Source organism: Narcine bancroftii, chromosome 6 (genome assembly GCF_036971445.1).
Source record: "Narcine bancroftii isolate sNarBan1 chromosome 6, sNarBan1.hap1, whole genome shotgun sequence".
Taxonomy (NCBI): Eukaryota; Metazoa; Chordata; class Chondrichthyes; order Torpediniformes; family Narcinidae; genus Narcine; species Narcine bancroftii.
In genome coordinates, this window is record NC_091474.1 from 43,422,971 (window position 1) to 43,447,666 (window position 24,696).

The 24,696-nt window shown below is 40.3% G+C and overlaps 1 protein-coding gene across 3 annotated transcripts in view; it reads left to right on the plus strand.

Annotated features, from left to right (window-relative positions):
* vapb (VAMP (vesicle-associated membrane protein)-associated protein B and C) overlaps positions 1–24,696 on the plus strand; it is a 67,656-nt gene that overhangs the window by 37,014 nt on the left and 5,946 nt on the right. For 2 of the 3 annotated variants that reach the window (XM_069884840.1, XM_069884841.1), the window contains exons 3-4: positions 21,152–21,255; positions 23,043–23,123. In XM_069884840.1, coding sequence (XP_069740941.1) covers positions 21,152–21,255; positions 23,043–23,123 — 185 coding nt within the window. Of the gene's footprint in view, positions 1–1,859; positions 1,966–21,151; positions 21,256–23,042; positions 23,124–24,696 lie in introns of all 3 variants that reach the window. The other variant, XM_069884842.1, reaches the window with a different exon arrangement.

Consider the following 24,696-nt stretch of genomic DNA (forward strand, 5'->3'; position numbering starts at 1 on the left):
CCTTGGTTTGAAGCAGTAATGTAATTGGCAGCAGAAACTTGTTCATCTTGTGTGTGCTGTGATTTTGTGGATACTGTCTATTTTTGTAGATGTATATCGATTTATCATAATATTTAGCAAGATATAATACGAGATAGATAATTTAATCGTTATTCTCAGTTTTATCTTTGTTTCTGTATCTCTTATGTGAACTGATTTATTCAGTTTGACTTAAATACTGTACTGTCAAATGCAAATAATTGTGAAAACAGAGAAATGTAGATCTATTTCAGATTGTTTTTTGAAACTCCTGGTAAGATTTCACTTTGAATACATCAAAACTATAGTGAAATCCTTTTCAAATAATGGATTCCAAATGAATTCCATCTAATCATGAGACTTTCCAGGCATGTACTCACAAATGGCCAACAAGAATGAATGAGGAAAGGAAGTTAGCTATATAGAATCTAGCCAACAGAAGACTGTGATTCACACAATTCTTTTTGGAGTTAAGTTTTAATTGCTCATGAAATTATCTCTATCAGAATAGCTAACCAATAACTAAATCTGTGTTCTCCTGGAAATGTCCTCTGTAAACAAAATTTGGTTATTCAAGAATGTATGATAACCAAAGGAAAAAATGGAAAGAATATTAATTTAAATAATCTATAGTTAATATCAATTTCAGGTAGAATTTTCTCTTTATTAAGAACATAAAAGGTGCTGTACTCTTTTTGAAACATCCTATCAGTTTGATAGTTTTTCTGTCCATTCAAACAAATTTTGTTTAGGGGTTATTTTCTGGGGAACACAAGGGTTGGTTATTGGTCCACCCTTTTGAGTGAGATAATTTTGAGGAATTATATTTTAACTAAAAAATGTTCGACCAAAGTGAACTGGTCTTTATATTGAAGAACTAGATCTCTGATGGCAGAGTTCGCAGATGGAAATTCTTGGGAAAATCTTACTGATATTGTTTGACTGCTAACCCTTGTATTTCTTTGAATAGAAATGTTGGAGATACCTGAAGTCAAAACTTATTTAGCGTAGAGATTTAACGAAGCAACTGTTTGGTAAATGTATATAAAATAACATGTGCATGTCATTGTCATTGATCTCCTCCAGAGAACATTAAGTTAAATTATTTTTTTTTAAATTTAGACATGCAGCACAGTAACAGGCCATTTTAGTCCATGAGTCTGTGCCGCCCAATTTACACCCCGTTAACCTACACCCCTGGTACTTTTTTGAATGATGGGAGGAAACCAGAGCCCCCGAAAAAAACCCATGCCAACATGGGGAGAATATACAAACTCCTTACAGACAGTGTGGGATTCGAACCAGGGTCTAATTCTGATCGCTGGCACTGTAAAGACATTGAACTAACTGCTGTGCCAAATATAGAAGTAAAACTCAAAAGTCTGCAGATATGTTGGTTGAAGTAAAAACACAATGCTGGAGAAAATTAGCTGGTCAAACAGTGTCCTTTATATGGCAAAGGTAAAGATGCAGAATCAATATTTTGGGCTTGAGCCCTTCTGTTGTCGAGAGAAGCAGGGAGAGCAGCAGTCAATGCTGTATCTGGAGAAGCCTGAAATATTGGTTATGTATCTTTTTGACCAGCTGAGTTTCTCCAACATTGTGTTTTAACTTTAAGTATGGAACTTGTTCTCTGGTATAGCATTTCTTGCAGGGAAACTCCTTATTGCAACTCAAAGTGAATGTTGAAAAATAACTACAGTGTTGAAGTAACTCTTTTTCTCTCTCTGCTCCTTTTACATTCTTTGAATATGTGTGTAAAAAAAAAAAAATTCAAATCATAAAAATGTTTACTTTTTCATTGAAAAAAAATTTTCATTTTTCATTTCTTTGCATTACAGCAAGAACCATCTAACAACGATTGTTATTTACATATGAAATTGGAAGGCAGGGAGAGATCAGATATCCATGTTTCTCAAAGCCATCCCTTTCTCCATTGTCAGGGAGGTAATGTCCAAATAAAAAGGATTTTAAAACCAATTAAGTTCAAATTTATTGTCAGAGTACATACATGACATCATATGCAGCCCTGAGATTCTTTTTCCTGTAGCCCAGGCAGAGTTTCTAAATGTAAACTATAAATGTACTCAAGAAGGAAGAAATGTAAACAAACTGCAAATACAGAAAACAAATATTCAGTAATAAGTATTGAATGAGTCTGTTGTTCAGGAGTCTGATGATTGAGGAGTAAGAACATTAAACAATTAATGTTCCTATTACTTTTTTTTAAAATGCATGAGAAACTTTGTAAATTTTTTTTGCTAAACATAATCTTGTTCTAATTAGAAGAGGAGAGAATATTTACAGTGGAAGCCTAGGAGCATGAGATAAAATGCTTAGCAGGAAGGTATTTGGGTACATTTTATTTATGGTGAGCTTGTTCTTGATTTTTACAGCAGGTCTCTAGATCTGGAGAATAAAGGCTAGGGTGGGGGAGGTAGGAGAATGTTTTTCTAATGTTGCCATGGCACTGGGAACTTAACACTGGCTTTATACAGCTTATCTTCAATGTTGTTTTGATTTCATGATTCTACTGCAAAGCTGACATATGAGATTGAATAACGTGTCTTAATCAATCCACACTATTAGTTTTTAAAAATGGCTAATCGATTCAATTTTGTTGAACTATCCAATCAAGAGAGTTGTTCTCACATGTCAAGCAGCTTAAAACTGCAATTCAGTTTCTTTTTTATAAGAAACACACATTCATGGATGTGATAACTCTCATGTCCTGGTGGAGGAGAAAACACTTTCATTCTACTTTTCAAGTTAAAAGCGGGGAGGGGGGGGGGTGGTTTCAATACTTATTAATCAGAATATTCCCTTTGTTCAGCATAGTGTTGAATCAGATAAAAATGGTCATTATGTCATTGTCTCTGGGAAATTATTATAAGATGGTAATATTAGCTAATATCTATGCTCCTAATTTAGATGACATGGGGTTTTTGAACATTTTTCTGGTCCCTACTGGACCTGAGTTTATATTTTCTGGTACTTATGAGGATTTTAATTGCTGGTTAGGTCCTGTTTTGGATTATTCCTCTCTTAACCCTGCTATAATGAGTAAGTCCGCCTTAGCAATTCATTATTTTATAAATCAAATTGTGGTATTTCTGTTGTCAGGAGTTTTTTTTTCATCCTAATAGGACAGAGTATTTTTTTAAAAATATGTTCACCATACTTTTTCAAGGATTGACCTTTCTTATTGATAACCAACTGATTTCATAGACACGTTCTTGTGAGTATCAAAATATTGTAATATCAGACCACGACCCTGTCATTTTATCTTTGTTCTTTCCTGACTCCTCTCAGTTTAGTAGGTGTTGGCATTTTAACTCAATATTGCTCTCAGATAATGATTTTTTTTTTATTTATGGAGGGACAGATAACTTTTTGTCTTTGAAATTACTACCTCATTAGGCATTAGGGACTCCCTGAAAGCTTATCTTAGGGGAAAATTATTTCTCTTTCTTTTTCAATATATTTATTGGTTTTATCAAATGAATGTTCCATAGGTATATAAAAATTATTTCTTATACAGTAAATAAAAAGGAAGGCTAATAAAAACCCTGAATTATATAAAAAAAACTAATCGAACTCCAAACTAAATTTGATCTCCTCTCAACACATCCAATTGAACGTCAACTTTTGAAGAATAAATCTCAGTTTTATATTCATGGAGATAAATCAGGTAAACTTTTAGTTAGTAAGTTGAGGGGATTTCAACCTAATTGTCAAATTACAAAGATTCAAATGGAAAATGATACTTTTAGGAAATTCTACTCTGGACTCTATACTTCTAAATTTACAAATTATGATTATATGATGGAGGATATTCTGGATTGTTTAAATATTCCTGCATTATCATTGAACGATAGAATGAGTTCAGATAAGCCTCTATTCCAGGAGGAAATAGGAAATAGCTATTTCTTTATTATAAGCTGGGAAATCTCCAGGACCTGATAGGTTCCCTGTGGAGTTTTTAAAATCATTCTCTCAATTGCTTGCACCTCATTTACGTTCTGTATTATCTGACTTATATAAATGTGGTAAATTACTGGTATCATCCAATGAGGTATGTATTTCACTCATACCAAAGAAAGTTAAAGATCTAATGGAGTGCACCTCCTGCAGGCCAATTTCTTTATTAAACATGGATGTTAAAATTCTGGCCTGTAGATTGGAGAACATTTTGCCTTCAATTGTTTTGAAAGATCAGACCGGTTTTATAAAAAAAAGTTACTCTTAATATTTGTCGCTTAACAGATATTTTATATTTACCTTCTAGTATAGTCCCTCAATGTGTTCTTTCTCTAGATGCTGTGAAAACATTTAATCAGGTGGACTGGGGGTATTTATTTACTATCTTAAAAAAATTTAATTTTGGACCATGTTTTATTACCTGGATTAAATTACTGTATTCATGCCCTACCGCTTCAATTCTTACTAAGTCAATTGTCTCAGCCTTTCAACTTGCAATGGGGTACCCGCCAAGCATGCCCCTTAAATCCACTACTTTTTGATCTGGTTATAGATGATTGCATTTTGGGAGTGTCAAGGTATTTCTGAGATTTGGAGGAAGGGGATTGAACATTAAGTCTCTCTCTATGCAGATGATCTTTTACTTTACATAACAGACCCTGATGCCTCCTTTATAGGAAAAATTTACAAAAGAGGATTTCTCACAGGATCCGGAATTGTACCTTCTGGGAAACATTATGGTCGTGTGTTTGAAACTGTCCAAGTCCCAAATTCAGTTTGTGAAGGCCACCTTGGCGGTAGTCAGAAAGTGTACAGCGGTCACATGGAAGTCCGACTCCCAGCTAAATATTACACAACATAATATGGAAATCCAGAGTTGCATTCCCCTGGAGAAAATCATGTATGATTTGAGGAAGAAATAGGACACATTCATTAGAGTGTGGCAACTCTATTTGAAACTCATAAGTATACAAACATAATTTTCACCCCTTTGGAATGAAGGAAATGAAGTAACCTATCGCAGCAGGGAAACGATTAGGATCAAAGAAGTGGGACTTGATGCAGATGACATGCTCTTGTTTTATTTTCTTTGTATTTGTATGATTTATATAACTTTATTCTTGGCTGTATTGGGGCATGGGGGAGGGAAGGAGGTAGAGAGGGAAAAAAATGGACTCAGTATGTTATAACCCTAAGAAAGATTATTGTTTCCTAAATTTGAGTCTTTGAAAATCAAAAATAAAATATTCAAAGAAAGAAGGTAATGGAATACTCTCCAGTTGCTTGGCACAGCTTACCTCTAACAATACTCATAACTCGTTGCTATCCAAGGAACAGTGATATACTCAATTAACACCCCAAATATTTCTCCTGTCCAATGTTATCTGCTGTGTGTGTCACCTACAAAAATGCACTTCTTTCACTCTCCTAAAATGTGGAGCCTTATACTGAAACAAGGCCTTTGCCACAAACAAATAGCCATCCCCTTAGTGAGTCTGGACATTTCAGTAATTATTTTTAGGCAGCCCTTTGGGGTTAAGACTGACTTGCTCCCACTCCAGTTCTGAGAGTTTTGAGATGGCTATGTGAGAGTCTTCAACAGTGGTTGAAGCACAACTTCTAACTAGTCCACATTTTCCAATGCAAGGTCATTTGCCCTTTTTGTCAGGTGATCTTTGAGTTGGATTTAATTCCTGTAATGTTTTAGTTGCTATCATTGCTTTGGTGGCAGGCTATTGGAAATATCAAAGCCGATGAAATGATAGTACATCTAACATTCATTAGAACGTGTCATAGTGCAGGTGATGTGGACACCCTAACATGAGAGCATACTCTTAACAACTGTCAGTGCTTGGATTGAACATGTTATCATGAGTGCTAATTTTTGTTTTTCTAATGAACAAGGCATTGTGAAGGCTATGTGTGAAGAGTTTCATTGGTTGATAAACATGAATGTAGAATATGGCACATTTGGCTTCTCTTGCCTTCACCATGGTCAATGAGGTCAAATTCATGATTCCTTTAAAAATCCAAAAAAAATTGTTCCATTGCAATTATGAATGGCTGAACTCTTATTTTGAGACTGTAATCCTGATTCTAGATACATTTCTCAGCCCAGCTCTGCATCCTATCAATGTACCTCTGTAACCCTGGGCAACCCTCCAGACTGTCCACAACACTATCAACCTTTGTGTCATATGCATACTTACTCATCCAGGTCATTTATAAAAAAAATCACAAAGGTTGGGTGTGGGAAGGGGGAGGGGGGGGGGGCAGAACAGATCCCTGCAGAACACCACAAATTACTGACCTCCACGCAGAATACGAACCATCTACAACAACTGCAAGCTAATTCTGTATCCACAAACAAGGCTTTGCAGGATCCATGCCTCTTTACCTTCTGAATGAACCTTGCATGGGGAAACTTATCAAATGCCTTGTTGAAATCCATATTCACGAAATCAACCTTCAATGTGGTTTGTTACTTCATAGAATTAAATAAAGACTCATGAAACAGGACCTTCCCCAATGAAGGCATACTGATGATCCAAAGACTATATGTGATTTTTTTTCAAGAGGAATGCAGCTATTCATTTCTGAAGACCACCTATCAATGAGGAGAGGGGAGTCAGATTTCCATGTCACTGCTATACATTTCGTGGCCACACATTAGGTGATTTCTGTGAATTTAATTTGGACATTAGTTAGCAATCTACCAACACTCTTAAAGTTTCCCAGTAGACAAAGCTCTGGGACCACTGGGAAGGTGATTTCTGTGATCTTCGTCAGGGTTTCACCTTCGTGCAGAGCCAGGTAGAGTGTAAGAAGGAACCAACCTCTATACCACACCTAAAGCAATTTCTGAGGGGTGAGGTACCACACCTAAAGCAATTTCTGAGGGGTGAGGTACAGCTGATAGTGAACCAGTCTATACCTGGCATTGATAGTAGCCAATAAACTAGTTGTCTCCCTTTCTTGATCAGGGGAGCAACATTTGCAACTCTCCAATCCTCTGGTTCGTCTCATGTCACCAGTGCCTCTGAAGATGGTGTCAACAAGCTGAGTTCTTCCAATGAGTTGTTTTTGCTTCCGATTCAGGCATCTGCAGTCTATTATGTAGAATTCCCATGCATATCTCTAAGCCCCATAGGGATGTGTGCTTCAGTAAGGCCACCTCTTGTTCTTCCAAACACTGGAAGCTATAACCCCAGTCCACCTACTTAAGAGACTAATTTACAGATGGTTAACTTTTTAAAGAAGAAACTCCAGTCAACAAGGTTCAAACAACTGCACAAAATAAATAAATAAAGACCTGACTAGCTAAATATGTTGGAGAACATGGTTTCCATCAACATAAGTAATTAAAATGGCCAATTGAGACATGAATTCTTGCATATGTTTTAAAGAGTTAAAGCTGTTTTAATTTAAGCCATTTATCTTGAGCAGTTGTTGGGATAATTTATACCATTTGTGACTCTCAGACTGTAATCAACTACTTCATTCCAATTTTAAAGTCATAAATATTTTCTTAATTTCTATTTGTCACAACTTCTTGTGACTGTATTTATGAAAAAAATGTTGATATACAACTAGACAGTTGCAGTAGGAACTGTCCATAGTAACAGAATGATAATTAAGAATTTGTCAGTGAATATTACAGTATATCAGTTCCATTAGGGTGCAAATGCTGTATGGATTCTTAGTATAGTGTGTGCAACACAAATGTGATTTCACTGTGGTCTGACTAATATTTATTCAGCATTTGATACAGAATTGGCAATAAACAAGAAAAACTTTGTATGCTGGGGTCTAGTGCAGTAACAGAAGTGCTGGAGAATCTCAGCAGGTCACACAGCATTCATAGAAAAACAGGTAGACATCTGACTAATGAGGGGGAAGGAATACAGAATTGACTGGCCCATTAGAAGACAAGGTATAGGTGAAGGCCTGTAATCCATGTGTTCCTCAGGGTTCGGTGTTTGGATTCCTGTTTGTGATTGATATATATATTTTCAGATTGATTGTCAGAGTACAAATATGATATAAAACCCTGATTCAATTTTTCTGTGGGTATGGCAGAATTACCAAAAATAGTGCAAAAATAAACTGTACACAGCAAATACATGTAAACGGATAATGAATGTAAACAAACTTACTGCAATTCAGAGCGAACAAAAAGAAAATCAATAAAGTGCACAAATAAGAGTCCTTAAATGAGTCCCTGATTGAGTTTGTCGTTGAGGAGTCTGATGGTGGGGGGGGAGCAGTTGTTCCTGAACCTGGTGGTGCCTCTTTGCTGATGACAATGGTGAGAACAGAACATGTGCTGGGTGGTGAAGGTCTTTGATGATTGCTGCTGCTCTCCAACAGCAATGTTCCCTGCAGATGTACTCAATAGTGGGGAGGGTTTTTCCTGTGATGGCCTGGGCTGTGTCCATTACCTTTTGGATGGCTTTACGCTCAGGGTATTGGTATTTCCATTTATGACAGATGAAAGATTAGATGGGTTATCAAGTTTGGCAAAGTTATGGAGAGTGTACTAAGCTATCAAGAGAATAAACAGGGTGTAGATCAATTACAGGCATGAGCAAAAGAAATAGCAGACAGAGTTTAATCTAGACAAGTGTGAAGTGTTGCAGTATGCAGTTGATGGAATGGCTCCTAAAAGCTTTGAAATCCAGAGGAATCTAGGGGTCCAGGTCCTTAAGTTATTGAAAGTGGCCATGCAAGAAGATGGGGTGGTAAAGATGACATATGATATGCTTGACTTCATTTGGTGGAGCTTTGAGCATAAAAGTTAGGAAGTAGGAACAAGAGTAGGCCAAAAATGGCCCATCGAGTCTGCTCCACCATTCAGTACGATCATGGCTGATCTAATTTATGACCTAACTCCACTTACCTGCCTTCTCCCCATATCCCCTAATTCCTCTATCATGTAAAAATTTATCTAACCGAATTTTAAATATGTTTAATGAGGCAGCCTCAACCACTTCCCTGGTTAGAGAATTCCAAACATTCACTACTCTCTGGGAAAAACTATTTTTCCTCATCTCTGTCTTACTCCCCCGAATCTTGAGACTGTGTCCTCTCGTTTTAGTTTCCCCGGCCAGCTCAAAAAACCTTCCTACATCTATCCTATCCATACCCTTCATAATCCTATATGTTTCTATAAGATCTCCTCTCATTCTTCTGAACTCGAGCGAATACAATCCTAGACGATTTAATCTTTCATCATAAGTCAACCCCTTCATCCCAGGGATCAACTTGGTAAACCTCCTCTTGTCCGTCTCCAAGGCCAGTATATCCTTCCTCAAATATGGAGACCAGAACTGGACACAGTATTCCAGATGCGGTCTCACCAGTACCTTATACAGTTGCAACATTACCTCCCTACTCCTGAATTCAATTCCTCTAGCGATGAAGGCCAACATTCCATTTGCCTTCTTAATAACCTGCTGCACCTGCAACCTAACTTTTTGCGATTGTAACTATATAAAACTTTAGTTAGGCTGTATTTGGAATGCTGTGTGTAATTCACATTGCCCCATTACAGGAAGAATGTGGAGGCTTTGAAAAGAGGTTTACCAAGATGTTGCCTGATTTAGAGGATGAGTTGTGGGAGATATTGGGTTGCTTTCTCTGAAGAATAGGAGGCTGAGGGGATAAAATCATGAGAGCTGTTGATCTTTCCCCCTGGGTAAAAGTGATACCCACTAGAAGGTAGGTGAAGAGGAGGAATTTTAAGTGAGATATGTGAGGCAAATATTTAACACAGGTGCCTGGATTGGACTGTTAGGAGATGGAAGCAGATACAATAGTAGCACTTAAGAGACTTCAAGAGAGACACATGAATATTAAAGGAGTGGCTGGATATCTATCAGGTGCAAGTAGCAGGTTTTTAGTTTTATTTTGACATGTTCAGCACAGTCACATGGGCTGATGTTCCTGTGCTTATTCTATGCTTTAACTACAGGTGACCTCCATGTTACACCTGTTCATATAACAGAAAATCACTCTTATGGAATTCACAAATCTGTGATATAGATTAAAAATTTGCTCACAAAATACGTCAAAAAATTCAATTATTTCAATTCTTTACTTGATGTGTAGATTATGTAGTTTCACAGAATGGATAATTCCGAATAGTTTACTAGTAAGATAAACCCCTTTCCATAATGCCATGGCCGCCTGTACTTTTACCACCTGTGCTCTTTCTACCTGTACTTCTTCCTTTGCATTGTATTGTTCATAAGGCTTTGCCCTTTCTGTAGGCCTGTTTCACTAATTATAACTCGTATTATGACTCCAAATGTTTTAAATCATTACAGAGTAGGAAAAAGAAATGAGTCAAAGCACGGTGTTTGGAAAAATAACATTCCAAAAAAAGATTAAAACATGACCAAAATCTTTATAAGACCAAATAAGTAATGGCATGATGGAAAAACTGGTAAAATATTCACAATTGTATCAGATTTTAGAATGTCTTGATCTTGTGTCTCTTTTTCACTGAATGAAATGGCAGGAAGTCTGCTAGTTATCCCAGCATAATCGCTGCTGTGTGAGCAGGAAGAGGGCAAATTCAATTAAAGATGATCATTGTACATCAAGTTGTAATTGCATTACAGCTTCTCTGTTTTGCAAATATAGTCCATAGTGCTAGAGATATTTTGGAGCATGACTGCAACTGTGACATTGAAACAGTAGAATGGGGCATATAATTCACATATTGATTGGGAGGGCTTTCGATGGAATATTTTAATTTGAAATATCTATCTTTCCTGCCAATTGGATGTGTATTCCTGGCTCTTGATTTCTTACTCAGAAATATCTCCATCCTGCTGTCAAATGATCCTTCTTCCATTGCTAAAATTAATTACATTTCTCCATAAACTTGAGAGCCTCTTCCTTATTTGTGCTACCCGTATCATCTGCAGCCTTGAGGTCTCATAATTCAACCTGGAGTCTCAGTAAAATGAGTCCGGTCAGATGATGAGAATTTCAGTGGGGGACCATTTAGGGACTAGTCATCACTTTTGAGTTTCAAGATAGTTATGGATAAGTGTAATCTTGGGCCTTGTAAAAAGTACTAAATTGGAGGAGTGCAAATTACGTTATGAAAGACAGGAGCTAGAGAGAGAAAACCAGAATCAGATTAGCTCATAACTGACATGTGGGAGATTAGAGTTCAGGACCAGCTTGTTTCAGTGCAAAAGAAGGATAAGGATGGCAAGTTAAGAGAATCTTGAATGACGAGAGATATCATGGACTTGGGTAAGAAGAAAAATGAGGCATATATGATTACTATTTACAAATAATATTAATTTTTAATCTATGTATATATGATGCACAGTATAGAGGTTCTGAATATATATGTATAGTTTGTATGTATGTGTTACGTCTGCATGTAGGTTCTGTGTATGTATTGTTTGTATGTATGTGATACATCTGTATGTAGATTCTGAGTATATATGTATAGTTTGTATGTATGTGATACATCTGTATGTAGGTTCTGTATATATGTATAGTTTGTATGTATGTGATACATCTGTATGTAGGTTCTGTATATATGTATAGTTTGTATGTATGTGATACGTCAGTATGTAGGTTCTGTGTATATATGTATAGTTTGTATGTATGTGTTACATCTGTATGTAGGTTCTGAGTATATATGTATAGTTTGTATGTATGTGTTACATCTGTATGTAGGTTCTGTGTATATATGTATAGTTTGTATGTATGTGATACATCTGTATGTAGGTTCTGTGTATATATGTATGGTTTTTATGTATGTGTTGCGTCTGTATATAGGTTCTGTGTATATATGTATAGTTTGTATGTATGTGATACGTCTGTATGTAGGTTCTGTGTATATATGTATGGTTTTTATGTATGTGTTGCGTCTGTATATAGGTTCTGTGTATATATGTATAGTTTGTATGTATGTGATACGTCTGTATGTAGATCCTGTGTATATAAGTAGAGTTTGTATGTATGTGTTCCTCATGCAGCTTGGCATGCAGAGTTTTGCCGCCAGCCTTCCAGACCTCTGGGGGGATTCCATCCATACCTGCCGCTTTGCCTCTTTTCATTTGTTGAATTGCCTTATATGTCTCTTCCCGGATGAGGACCTCATCCAGCTCTAGCCTTACGGGCTGTTGAGGGTGCTGGAGCAGGGCGGATTCTTGGACTGAGCGGTTGGCAATGAAAAGAGATTGTAAGTGTTCTGACCATCGGTTGAGGATGGAGATCTTGTCGTTGAGGTGGACTTTGCCGTCTGAGCTGTGCAGCGGGCTTTGGACGGGGTGAGGGGCAGTACACAGCCTTTAGAGCCTCGTAAAAACTTCTGAAGTCGCCAATGTCCACGCTGAGCTGGGTTCGTTTGACGAGAATAGTCCACTACTCATTTTGGATCTTCCGGAGTTTGTGCTGAAGATGGCTGCATGCGCGACAGAAGGCTCGTTTCTTCTCTGGCCAGGACGGCATGAGTTTTTCAAGCTCTGCTGGGACCAAGGAAAGCTGCCTCAGGACCTTCGTGATGCCATCATCATCACCCTGTACAAAAACAAAGGCGAGAAATCAGACTGCTCAAACTGCAGGGGAATCACGCTGCTCTCCATTGCAGGCAAAATCTTCGCTAGGATTCTCCTAAATAGAATAATACCTAGTGTTGCCGAAAATGTTCTCCCAGAATCACATTGTGGCTTTCGCGCAAACAGAGGAACTACTGACATGGTCTTTGCCCTCAGACAGCTCTAAGAAAAGTGCAGAGAACAAAACAAAGGACTCTACATCACCTTTGTTGACCTCACCAAAGCCTTCGACACCATGAGTAGGAAAGGGCTTTGGCAAATACTAGAGTGCCTCGGATGCCCCCAAAGGTTCCTCAACATGGTTATCCAACTGCACGAAAACCAGCAAGGTCGAATCAGATACAGCAATGTGCTCTCTGAACCATTCTCCATTAACAATGGCATGAAGCAAGGCTGCGTTCTCGCACCAACCCTCTTTTCAATCTTCTTCAGCATGATGCTGAAACAAGCCATGAATGACCTCAACAATGAAGACGCTATTTACATCCGGTACCGCACGGATGGCAGTCTCTTCAATCTGAGGCGCCTGCAAGCTCACACCAAGACACAAGAGCAACTTATCCGTGAACTACTCTTTCCAGACGATGCCACTTTAGTTGCCTATTCAGAGCCAGTTCTTCAGCGCTTGACGTCCTGTTTTGCGGTAACTGCCATAATGTTTGTCCTGGAAGTCAGCCTGAAGAAAACCGAGGTCCTCCGTCAGCCAACTCCCCACCATGACTACCAGCCCCCCCACATCTCCATCAGGCACACAAAACTCAAAACGGTCAACCAGTTTACCTATCTCGGCTGAAGCATTTCATCAGATGCAACGATCGACAACGAGATAGACAACAGACTCGCCAAGGCAAATAGAGCCTTTGGAAGACTACACAAAAGAGTCTGGAAAAACAACCAACTGAAAAACCTCACAAAGATTAGCATATACAGAGCCGTTGTCATACCCACACTCCTGTTCGGCTCCGAATCATGGGTCTTCTACTGGCATCACCTCCAGCTCCTAGAAAGCTTCCACCAGTGTTGTCTCCGCACCATCCTCAACATTCATTGGAGCGCTTTCATCCCTAACGTCGAAGTACTCGAGATGGCAGAGGTCGACAGCATCGAGTCCACGCTGCTGAAGATCCAGCTGCGCTGGGTGGGTCACGTCTCCAGAATGGAGGACCATCGCCTTCCCAAGATCGTGTTACGTCTGTATGTAGGTTCTGAGTATATATGTATAGTTTGTAGGTATGTGATACGTCTGTATGTAGGTTCTGTGTATATATGCATAGTATGTATGTGTTACGTCTGTATGTAGGTTCTGTGTATTTTTGTGGAGTTTGTATGTATGTGATACGTCTGTATGTAGGTTCTGTGTATATATGTACAGTTTGTATGTATGTGATACGTCTGTATGTAGGTTGTGTATATATGTAGAGTTTGTATGTATGTGATACGTCTGTATGTAGGTTCTATGTATATATGTAGAGTTTGTATGTATGTGATACGTCTGTATAGAGCGCATCGGATGTCCCCCAAAGTTCCTCAACATGATTATCCAATTGCACGAAAACCAACAAGGTCGGGTCAGATACAGCAATGAGCTCTCTGAACCCTTCTCCATTAACAATGGCGTGAAGCAAGGCTGTGTTCTCGCACCAACCCTCTTTTCAATCTTCTTCAGCATGATGCAGAACCAGGCCATGAAAGACCCCAACAATGAAGACGCTGTTTACATCCGGTACCGCACAGATGGCAGTCTCTTCAATCTGAGGCGCCTGCAAGCTCACACCAAGACACAAGAGAAACTTGTCCGTGAACTACTCTTTGCAGACGATGCCGCTTTAGTTGCCCATTCAGAGCCAGCTCTTCAGCGCTTGACGTCCTGCTTTGCGGAAACTGCCAAAATGTTTGGCCTGGAAGTCAGCCTGAAGAAAACTGAGGTCCTCCATCAGCCAGCTCCCCACCATGATTACCAGCCCCCCCACATCTCCATCGGGCACACAAAACTCAAAACGGTCAACCAGTTTACCTATCTCGGCTGCACCATTTCATCAGATGCAAGGATCGACAATGAGATAGACAACAGACTCGCCAAGGCAAATAGCGCCTTTGGAAGACTACACAAAAGAGTCTGGAAAAACAACCAACTGAAAAACCTCACAAAGATAAGCGTATACAGAGCCGTTGTCATACCCATACTCCTGTTCGGCTCCGAATCATGGGTCCTCTACCGGCACCACCTACGGCTCCTAGAACGCTTCCACCAGCGTTGTCTCCGCTCCATCCTCAACATCCATTGGAGCGCTTACATCCCTAACGTCGAAGTACTCGAGATGGCAGAGGTCGACAGCATCGAGTCCACGCTGCTGAAGATCCAGCTGCGATGGATGGGTCACGTCTCCAGAATGGAGGACCATCGCCTTCCCAAGATCGTGTTATATGGCGAGCTCTCCACTGGCCACCGTGACAGAGGTGCACCAAAGAAAAGGTCCAAGGACTGCCTAAAGAAATCTCTTGGTGCCTGCCACATTGACCACCGCCAGTGGGCTGATAACGCCTCAAACCGTGCATCTTGGCGCCTCATAGTTTGGCGGGCAGCAACCTCCTTTGAAGAAGACCGCAGAGCCCACCTCACTGACAAAAGGCTAAGGAGGAAAAACCCAACACCCAACCCCAACCAACCAATTTTCCCCTGCAACCGCTGCAATCGTGTCTGCCTGTCCCGCATCGGACTTGTCAGCCACAAACGAGCCTGCAGCTGACGTGGACTTTTTACCTCCTCCATAAATCTTCGTCCGCGAAGTCAAGCCAAAGAAGATACGTCTGTGTGTTGGTTCTGTGTATATATGTATAGTTTGTATGTATGTGATACGTCTGTATATATGTTCTGTGTATAAATGTATAGTTTGTATGTATGTGACGTCTATCTGTATTTGTTTGTACGTTTTTTCACCGTGGACTGGAGAACGGTGTTTTGTCGTGTTGCACTGAATAATTGGATGATACATAAACTTTATATCAGTTCAGCAAGCTACAATGATACAGGGTCCTGGAGAAATATAAAGATTGCGGGAAAGAGCTCGAGTAGGGCAGTAGGAACGTCAAAAGGGGCCATGAGATGTCCTTGGCAAACACGATTAAAGACATTTTATACTTGCATTAAAAACAAGAGGATATTAATGGAAAGGACAAAGGAAGGAATTTATGCTTGAAATCAGAAGAAGTGGGTGAGGAAGTAAATGAGTACTTTGCATTAATATTTACCAAGGAGGAGGGCATGGACATGATAGAGAGCACACTAACAACAAGATGCCATAATTCTTGAGTGCGGTATTTCTTTTCAATAAACTTTCTTTGATTAAATAATTTCAAAGTGCAATTATGATCACTGCATTGAAGGCTTCCATTGCTTTTAGAATATTACTATAAAGCTTTTCCAAACCATATTCCACATTTTTAGAATTTGCGTAGCCCAGAGCAGAAAGTTTAAAGGGGCTGAGGCCCTGCTCGGGAACAAAAGCAACACCAAAACCCTGCACCACCAGCACTTGGCCCAACATAGATCCTGCTTGCTAATACCACCAAACCTTGCAGACATGCATGTAACCCTCAAATTTTAATTCTAATCTATTGGCGAGGAGCAACCCTTTAAGACCTGCCAGTAGGCGTGGCTACACTCTCAGCCAATCTTTTCTTTCTTCTTTGGCTTGGCTTCGCGGACGAAGATTTATGGAGGGGTATGTCCACTTCTGCTGCAGGCTTGTTGGTGACTGACAAGTCCGATGCGGGACAGGCAGGCACAGTTGTAGCGGTTGCAAGGGAAAATTGGTTGGTTGGGTGTTGGGTTTTTTCTCCTTTGTCTTTTGTCAGTGAGGTGGGCTCTGCGGTCTTCTTCAAAGGAGGTTGCTGCCCGCCGAACTGTGAGGCGCCAAGATGCATGGTTGGAGGCGATATCAGCCCACTGGTGGTGGTCAATGTGGCAGGCACCAAGAGATTTCTTTAAGCAGTCCTTGTACCTCTTCTTTGGTGCACCTCTGTCTCAGTGGCCAGTGGAGAGCTCGCCATATAACACGATCTTGGGAAGGTGATGGTCCTCCATTCTGGAGACGTGACCCACCCAGCGCAGCTGGATCTTCAGCAGCGTGGACTCGATGCTGTTGGCCTCTCCCCTCTCGAGTACTTCAATGTTGGTGATGAAGTTGCTCCAATGAATGTTGAGGATGGTGCGGAGACAACGCTGGTGGAAGCGTTCTAGGAGCCGTAGGTGATGCCGGTAGAGGACCCTTGATTTGGAGCCGAACAGGAGTGTGGGTATGACAACGGCTCTGTATACGCTAATCTTTGTGAGGTTTTTCAGTTGGTTGTTTTTCCAGACTCTTTTGTGTAGTCTTCCAAAGGCGCTATTTGCCTTGGCGAGTCTGTTGTCTATCTCGTTGTCGATCCTTGCATCCGATGAATTTGCTACAATAGCCACAGTCAGTAAGTTGTTATTTATTGGAAGTTGTAATGTCTTCTGTTACACTCTAAGGTTGCAAGAATGTTTTCATGAATTTGTAGCCTCTCTAGATGCAAAATCGGGACATTTGATTAGTCGTATTATGGCTGTGCTCACTCAGTACCATTTATTTGGTTTTAAATGGAATTATTTATCTTAGAACAGTTGTATGTAAAGTGCCTTGGATGTGATAATGGTGACAAATTATTCCCTTATACAACAATAAATCATCATCCAAATCCACTGTAGTTCCTTGCTTAAAATGCTTGTATCCTTCCATCATATTCACCAGATTCCCCTGTTACGTGAATGTGACACTTAACAAGGATGCAACTCCATATAGATGAAACTATACAGTTGTATCTAAATGAGGAATCTATAATTTTCACGGGTTTGTCTTCTAACAACATTTTATTTCATATTTAAAAGTTTTCTCTGCTATTGTTCATGTGAAAGGAATTGTCATTTCATTCAAGGTGGATGATTAGATGGTTCACATTACATCATGCATGAGGAAATAACGTGGATTAATTGGAGCTTATTCTGGAGCTCTGATAACAATACTACATATGAACTCTGGGTGTTGATTTCTATCCATTTCTGCTCTGGATATTGAAAGCCATATTAGCCTAGCTTTTGATGAAACTTTCTCCCTTGCCTCCTTATTCTTAGTTGGGAGAACATTTAATATTAGATTGGGCAATAGATTGTTGCTGCAATGAGGCACTTGAGATGTGCCTGTGAAGGAAATGTGTTCCTATTTCTAAAATGATTCATTTCATGCTACAAAATAAGCATCAAGCCAAATCACCCAATAAGTTCAAAGTTTAGCCTCAAGAGAAAAAAGGGACAAAATTTGCTGATTGTCAGATTGTCATAAAACTAAGTAGCCATGTCTTTTGGTTAAGGGAGTGAAATGTGGCTGAATGCAAACAGATGTTCAACAGTCCTCATGACACAATGTTTGGGCGGCACGGGCTTGTGGGCTAGAAGGGCCTGTTACCGTGCAGTATCTCTAAAATAAAAAAAATTAATAATTTATGGTCCACGCTTTTGTGACTCTCATTGCAAGAATTTGAGTTTATTTGCTATATTTATGGTGCTATTATTGGAACTGCTACTAATGTTAGGACAAACATGGGATTGGCTTCCTCTGTACTGTTAGGGCATGTGGATTAAGTATTTGGTTTTCCTGTAAGCGGATGTTTGTAGAAATCCTTTTCATTATTTCGTTTTCCATTCACAAGTGTAGAACCATAGAACACTACAGCACAGAACAGGCCCTTTGGCCCATCTAGTCTTCTCCTTACTATTATTTTGCCTAGTCCCATTGACCTGCACCCAGACCATAGCCCACCATATCCCTCTCATCCACGTACCTATCCAGATTCTTCTTAAATATCAAAATCGAGCTCACGTTCACCACTTCAGCTGGCAGCTCGTTCCACACTCCAACCACTCTCTGTGTGACGATGTTTCCCCCCAAACATCTCACCTTTCACTCTTAACCCATGTTCTCTAGTTCTTGTCACCCACCCTCAGTGGAAAAAGCCTGCTTGCATTAACTCATATGCAGTATATACCCCTCATAATTTTAGAAGCCTCCATCAATCTCCCCTCATTCTTCCATGCTCCAGGGAATAAAGTCCTAACCTGTTTAACCTTTCCCTGAAGTAAAACTATTTTCTTTATTGACAGTACATTGAGCTTTAGATTGTTTAACTTGGTAACATGGTAGAAATGAAGGTATGTGCCACAGTGAATGGAGAGTTTTAAGGACTTGACTATTTAATGACTAAGCAACTTGTAGATATTAACTCACCCATCTCATGTTCTATAAATGTTTGTAGAACTAATTCCTTTTGTAATTATAACCATTAAAATTTAATCAGATTCTTGGTTGGATTATCATTTATTTTTGAAGTAAAAGCTGTTGAAAAAGTATCTGAATTTGCTTAATGCCTTCACTTCACCACCACATAATTTTTGCTTTTTCTTTTCTTTTGCAAATTCAAATACTCTGTTGCACCCTCCCCTAACTTACACAAACTCTCCCATTTCACACTCCACTTACTTTTTGTGAAGCATTTATTAAACCTTTGCTTATGGCAAGTTTTTAATTATTCTTGGTTCTGTAGTAGCGTTATGTTTACCATTGACAATATGTCGTGGGCTCAGGGCATGGCAAAAACATGACACACATAGTCCAATTCCATCGCTAAAAACATGGTGGGTTTGGATGTGGATAAAAGATTCCATGACACAAATTGAAAAATCTGCCTGGCATCTTTGCCAACATTTTCCCCAATGTCAATATCACTGTCCAGATTTTTTTGTTAATTGTCTTGTTGATATGCGTGGGCAAATTGCTTTCTCATTTCCCAATTGGTGAGCTGGAAAGCAATTTCAACAGCCCCTTCCCCCTTCTCTGTATTTCCCTCTCCTCCTGCAACTCATGCTTATCAACTCCTCTTTGATATTTCTTTTCATTAATCCACACCAAGGAATAATTTGCTACCCACCAGCATGTCTTTGAGCTGTAAGAGGAAATAGAGCAAGCTCGGGCAATGCCTTGGTCACAGACAGAATGTACAACTCTGGATGGACTTGCCCAAGTCAGTGAAGCAATGAGGCAGCAGTACAAATTGAAGCTTGGAAAAGTGACTGAGCTCAGCGGTACCTTATAGATTAGAAACTGAACATGGAACAGCACAGGAGCAGGCCCTTCAGTCCATGTGTCTGTACTAAACATGATGTCCAAATTAAACCTCTGCTCTTTGGACATGATACATAGCCCTCTATTCCCAACAGTTCATGTGTCTATGTAGAAGCCTATATCTATTTGCACTACTCCACTTAGCAGCCCATTCCAGGTACCCACCTCTCTCCATTTAAAAAAAAATGACCTGGCACCTCTCCTTCACCCCCCCGCCCCCCCCCCCACCACCTTCAGTGTACATCCTCTACTATGTGACATTTTTACCTGTGAAAAATATTCTGACACTCTTTCATTGCCTCTCATAATAGCTTGAACCCCTTGGTGCCCCACAGAAGTTTGTCCAACCTCTCCACATAGTTCACATCCTCTAATCTAGGCCACATCATTTTAAAAGCCTAAGCATTCTTCCAGAACCAGAAATGCACGGAGAAGTGTTGCAATGTGAGTTCCTTATTTTTATATTAATCCCTCTCTCCACAATGAGCCAAGCATATGACTTCTTTACCACCTTATCTACTTGGGTGGCCATTTTCAAGGAGCTATAGACATGAACACCCAGATCCTTCTGCACATCAATCCTTCTAGGAGTCCTGTCATTAACCGTATATGTTCCACTTATGTTTGACCTTCCAACACCTTGCATTTGCCTGCAATAAAGTCCATATGCCATTTCTCTGCTCCTATCTGTAACTGATCGAAATTCTGTGGTATTCTTTAATGGCCCTTCACACTCTTCATAATTCCACCAATCTTTGTATTGCCCAAGTCATTTTGTATACACTGATGCCTGTAGGACACCAAGGTCATGGTCCTCCAGCCAGAATAAAACCCTTTCAAAGATTCACGGTCTTCTACAGGCCACCCTGTCCCAAGTATAAATTGTGGACTCCATGCAAATGTATCGTTTGTAAATGCCTACCAAGAGGGACCTTGTTAACTGCCTTACTAAAATTCATGTCGACAACGTCCACTGCTCTCTCCTTGTCAACCATTTTTGTCACCTCCTCAAAAAATCATTCAGATTTTGTAAGACATGACGTGCCCCACACACAGCTATTTGAGAAACTGTTTTAGCATATTGTGATAAGCCAGCTGTAAAGCTCTTCTTATAAAATCCCCTTGCTATTTTCTGAATTATTTTCCGACTCTTTTGATCTCCTTCTCTTCTGAATTATTTTGTCTATTAATTTCATGAGCTATTTGTAATGAACTGCAGATGGGGCCCAGGATATGTGTCATACTTGTGAGAGATGAACTTGGTATAAGCTGGGTAGTTACTGTGAAGTCGTCAGTGCCCAGAAAGGAGAATCACATCAAATGGAAGTGCCATCTCTAATCAATCTTTTCCTTTTCTTTTCACAGTGATGCTACAACCTTTTGATTATGACCCGAATGAGAAAAGCAAGCACAAATTTATGGTACAGTCCATGTTTGCTCCAGCAGACTGCCAAGATATGGAAGCGGTAGTATGTATCCATCTTTAGTTGCTCTAAATTTAATATTAGGGTTTCTTGCCAATTTCAATACAAACGTTCAGCAGACCCTGATGACCTTTTGGAGGAGAAAATTAAACATTTCTAGAACCTTGAGTAAAATCCTTCCTGATTACACTTCTGAATGTCAAAGAACGGAATATTTCATATTCTCATTTACCACCCCATCTACCCATTTCCCTATCTTAACAATATGATCATTCTAAATCTCCCCACTGAGACCACCCATTTCCCTGGTGCCCCACCACTATCCCTTGGATCTTCACTGTCCTCTCAGACACTTGCTTTCCCTTTTATCAATCCTTTCTGCATCTGCCTCAGTTCTTGCTCCCACCTTGTCGATTCCCCCTCACCCTTCCTATCTTTTACTAATGTCCTATCTTTTGTGCAAAAAGTAAAAGCACTTTGGTTCTCCTGGAGGACTCCATTTAAGAGTTTCGACATGAAAGCCCTGATCTTCATTCATCTCCTCCACATTGCAGTGAATTTCAGCTTTAAACTTACTTGGGTATATAATCACCTGGAAAGGGGTTATAATGGAAAGCAAGTGATCAGAGAAGTAAAACATCAGTCTGCAGACACCATGGTTGAGTAAAAGCACAATTATGGAGAAACTCAGCAGGTCAAACAGTGTACTTTATATAGCAAGGATAAAGATACATAACCTTCATCAAGGTATGGAAAAATGATGGCAGAATTCCAAACAAAATAATAGGGGGAGGGGGTTCATGAGTTTGGGAGTGGGATGCAGAATTGAAATGGCTGGCCACTGGGAAATCCCCGTCACTGATCCAGAGGGAGCGAAAGTACTCGGGTAAATGATCTCCCAGGCTGCAAATTATTTTCATGAGGCCATGGATGGAATCCCACCCGTAATTGGAGGAATAACAATTGATTTCCATCTGGGCACTCTCCAACCGGATGGCATTAACATCGACTCTCCAGTTTCTGCTAACCTACTCTTCTTTCTCCCTCCCTTCCCTTTCCCCTTGTTTTCTTTCCCTTAGGTCTCCACCCCCTTTCCTCTCTATTTACTGAGCCATCCCTTCTCCCCCTGTTTGCTGCTGTGCCCTCCCTCCCTTATCCACCTATTACCTCCTGCCTTTGGGACCGTGCTCTTCCCCCAACCCCTCCCCCCCTACCATTTTGTTCAGAATCCTACCGACATTTTTCCATATCTTGATGAGGACTCAAGCCCGAAACATTGGTTATGTACTTTTATCTTTGCTATAGAAAGTACAGTGTTTGACCTGTTGAGTTTCTCCAGCATTGGGTTTTTACTAAGTGATCAGAGTATGTTGAGATGTGTGACCTTTTACACCTATCTACCTTCATCTAATGAGATGGAATTCTCTAATCACTGAGGCAGGACCATGCTAACTAGCCGATTTTACTGGCCACAAGCAATGATTTAAGGATTAGGTTCTACATTTTTCAGTTTGTTTATATGTACAGGGTTTATATTTGAATTTCTGTCCATGCCTTTAGAGCAGCTTGTATAAAATACTAGAAACCATTGCCTTGAGCAGCTGCCCTTCGTATTTATGAATTTTCAGTTTGCAGCAGTTAGCCATGTTGGCTGAAAATAGATGGTGCTAGAGTGTAACACTGTCACACTCCAGAACCTTTGGCTGGGCTCCCACTGAACCACTCTGAGCAGTGTGAAGTTCTTCAAGTCTCCTGTTGCATCCTAATTGTAGGAAATTGATGAGCAGAAACTACTCACCATTGTGATTAAATCTTTCTCTGGTTATTTACAGTGGAAAGAAGCAAAATCAGATGATTTGATGGATTCCAAACTACGATGTGTCTTTGAGCTTCCTTCTGAGAATGAGAAAACAGTAAGTTTGAATCAGCTTTTTCTGATTGAGTGATGGGGCAAACTGTTTCAGACTTTATTTTCCTGTGGAGGGAATCAGATAGATCAGTATCACCTGCTAATCACACAATTGCATTGTCCCTGTCCCGGTTGTACCATGCAGCAAGTGGTATAGATCAATTGCAGCTATTGCCCACACCCCTCCTGATGAGTTGTTCCGCATCAGTGCATGGTGGGTGAGCCAACCTTGCACAGGTATTGCAAGTTAAGGATTCCTATACTCGCATGGAAATGCAGTAGTTGTAGTCAAAGAGCCTGTGTTAATAAGGGCTACCAAGAATTCCCCAGACCTGGGACTTGCTAACTGCAGTGCAAAGGTCAGCACTGAAAACAGCGACACCTATATGGGTCGGCACAACATTGAGGGCTGAAGGGCCTGTACTCTGCTGCATTGATCTATGTTCCATAATTTTTTTTAATAGTTGGAGAGAGAATTCAGAAAGCCCAAGTCCAGAGAGATTTGGGAGTCCTCGTGCAGATTCCTGAAAGGTTAATGCAGGATGGGTTGGTAGTTGAGTAGGCCAATACAATTTTAGTATTCATTTCAAAAGGGCTAGAATATAAAAGCAAGGAAGTAATGCTGAAGCTTTAACAAGCATTGGTGAGACCATATTTGGAGTATTGTGAGCAGTTCTGAGCCTCATCTAAGGAAGGATGCCCTGGCGTTGGAGAGGGTCCAGAGAAGTTTTATGATCCCGGATGTGAAAGGAACAAAAATAAATTGTGGCTGTGCTGTAATGGAAGTGCTGCTGTGGAACCTATAGGAATGAGAAGTGGAGACCGCTCTACTCCGCAGGCCCAACTGCCCAATCCTAATGTTGGTGGCTCTGTACAAGCTTTAAATGACTTGTTAAAGGAGTCGAAATTATTTAAAATTCTGCCACCGCGGGGTCCGTGCCAAAGATGGTGGTGCCTGTGCTGGCAAGCGGCCTGGAGTGGTTGCAGACTCCAGGAGAGCAGTGGACCATCGCATGGCACCAGAAACGGGGAGAACACCATGCTATTGAGGAGAAGCGTAGGAGATGACCCTACAAGAACGTGACCATGGTTGCAGACCAGTGAGGGTGTCAGTGGCTGAAGGTGACTTGCGGTCTAAGGACTCAGGCTCCGGGCTGGTGGTGACTCACAGTCAAAGGACCCACGCAGGCTGCGGGCTGCTTGCCACTGGGTCATAGGAACCAGGTATTAGAAACAGGATTTGTGAAGGTACTGAGAGCAAGTAGGGCTCCCAAAGGGCCTCAGGCACTGAAGGCTTCCTAATCGTATTGGAGGTTTGGATCTAGAGCTCAGGTTACCAATGAATAGAACAGGTCCATGCGGCTGCAGAGACTGCAGGAGCACTGGTGGCCACTCAGGGACTGAAGGGACTCTCTTTTGCTTCTATTTCTCTGACTGAAAGGAGCTCTGAACCATACTAATGGTGACTCTTTGTCTGCCTTATGACAGACTAAAGAAAATTCTGTGTAATATTACATTTTCTGTTTAATTACATGACAAAGAATCTTGAATGCAAGGAGTGTTTGATTGTTCTGGGG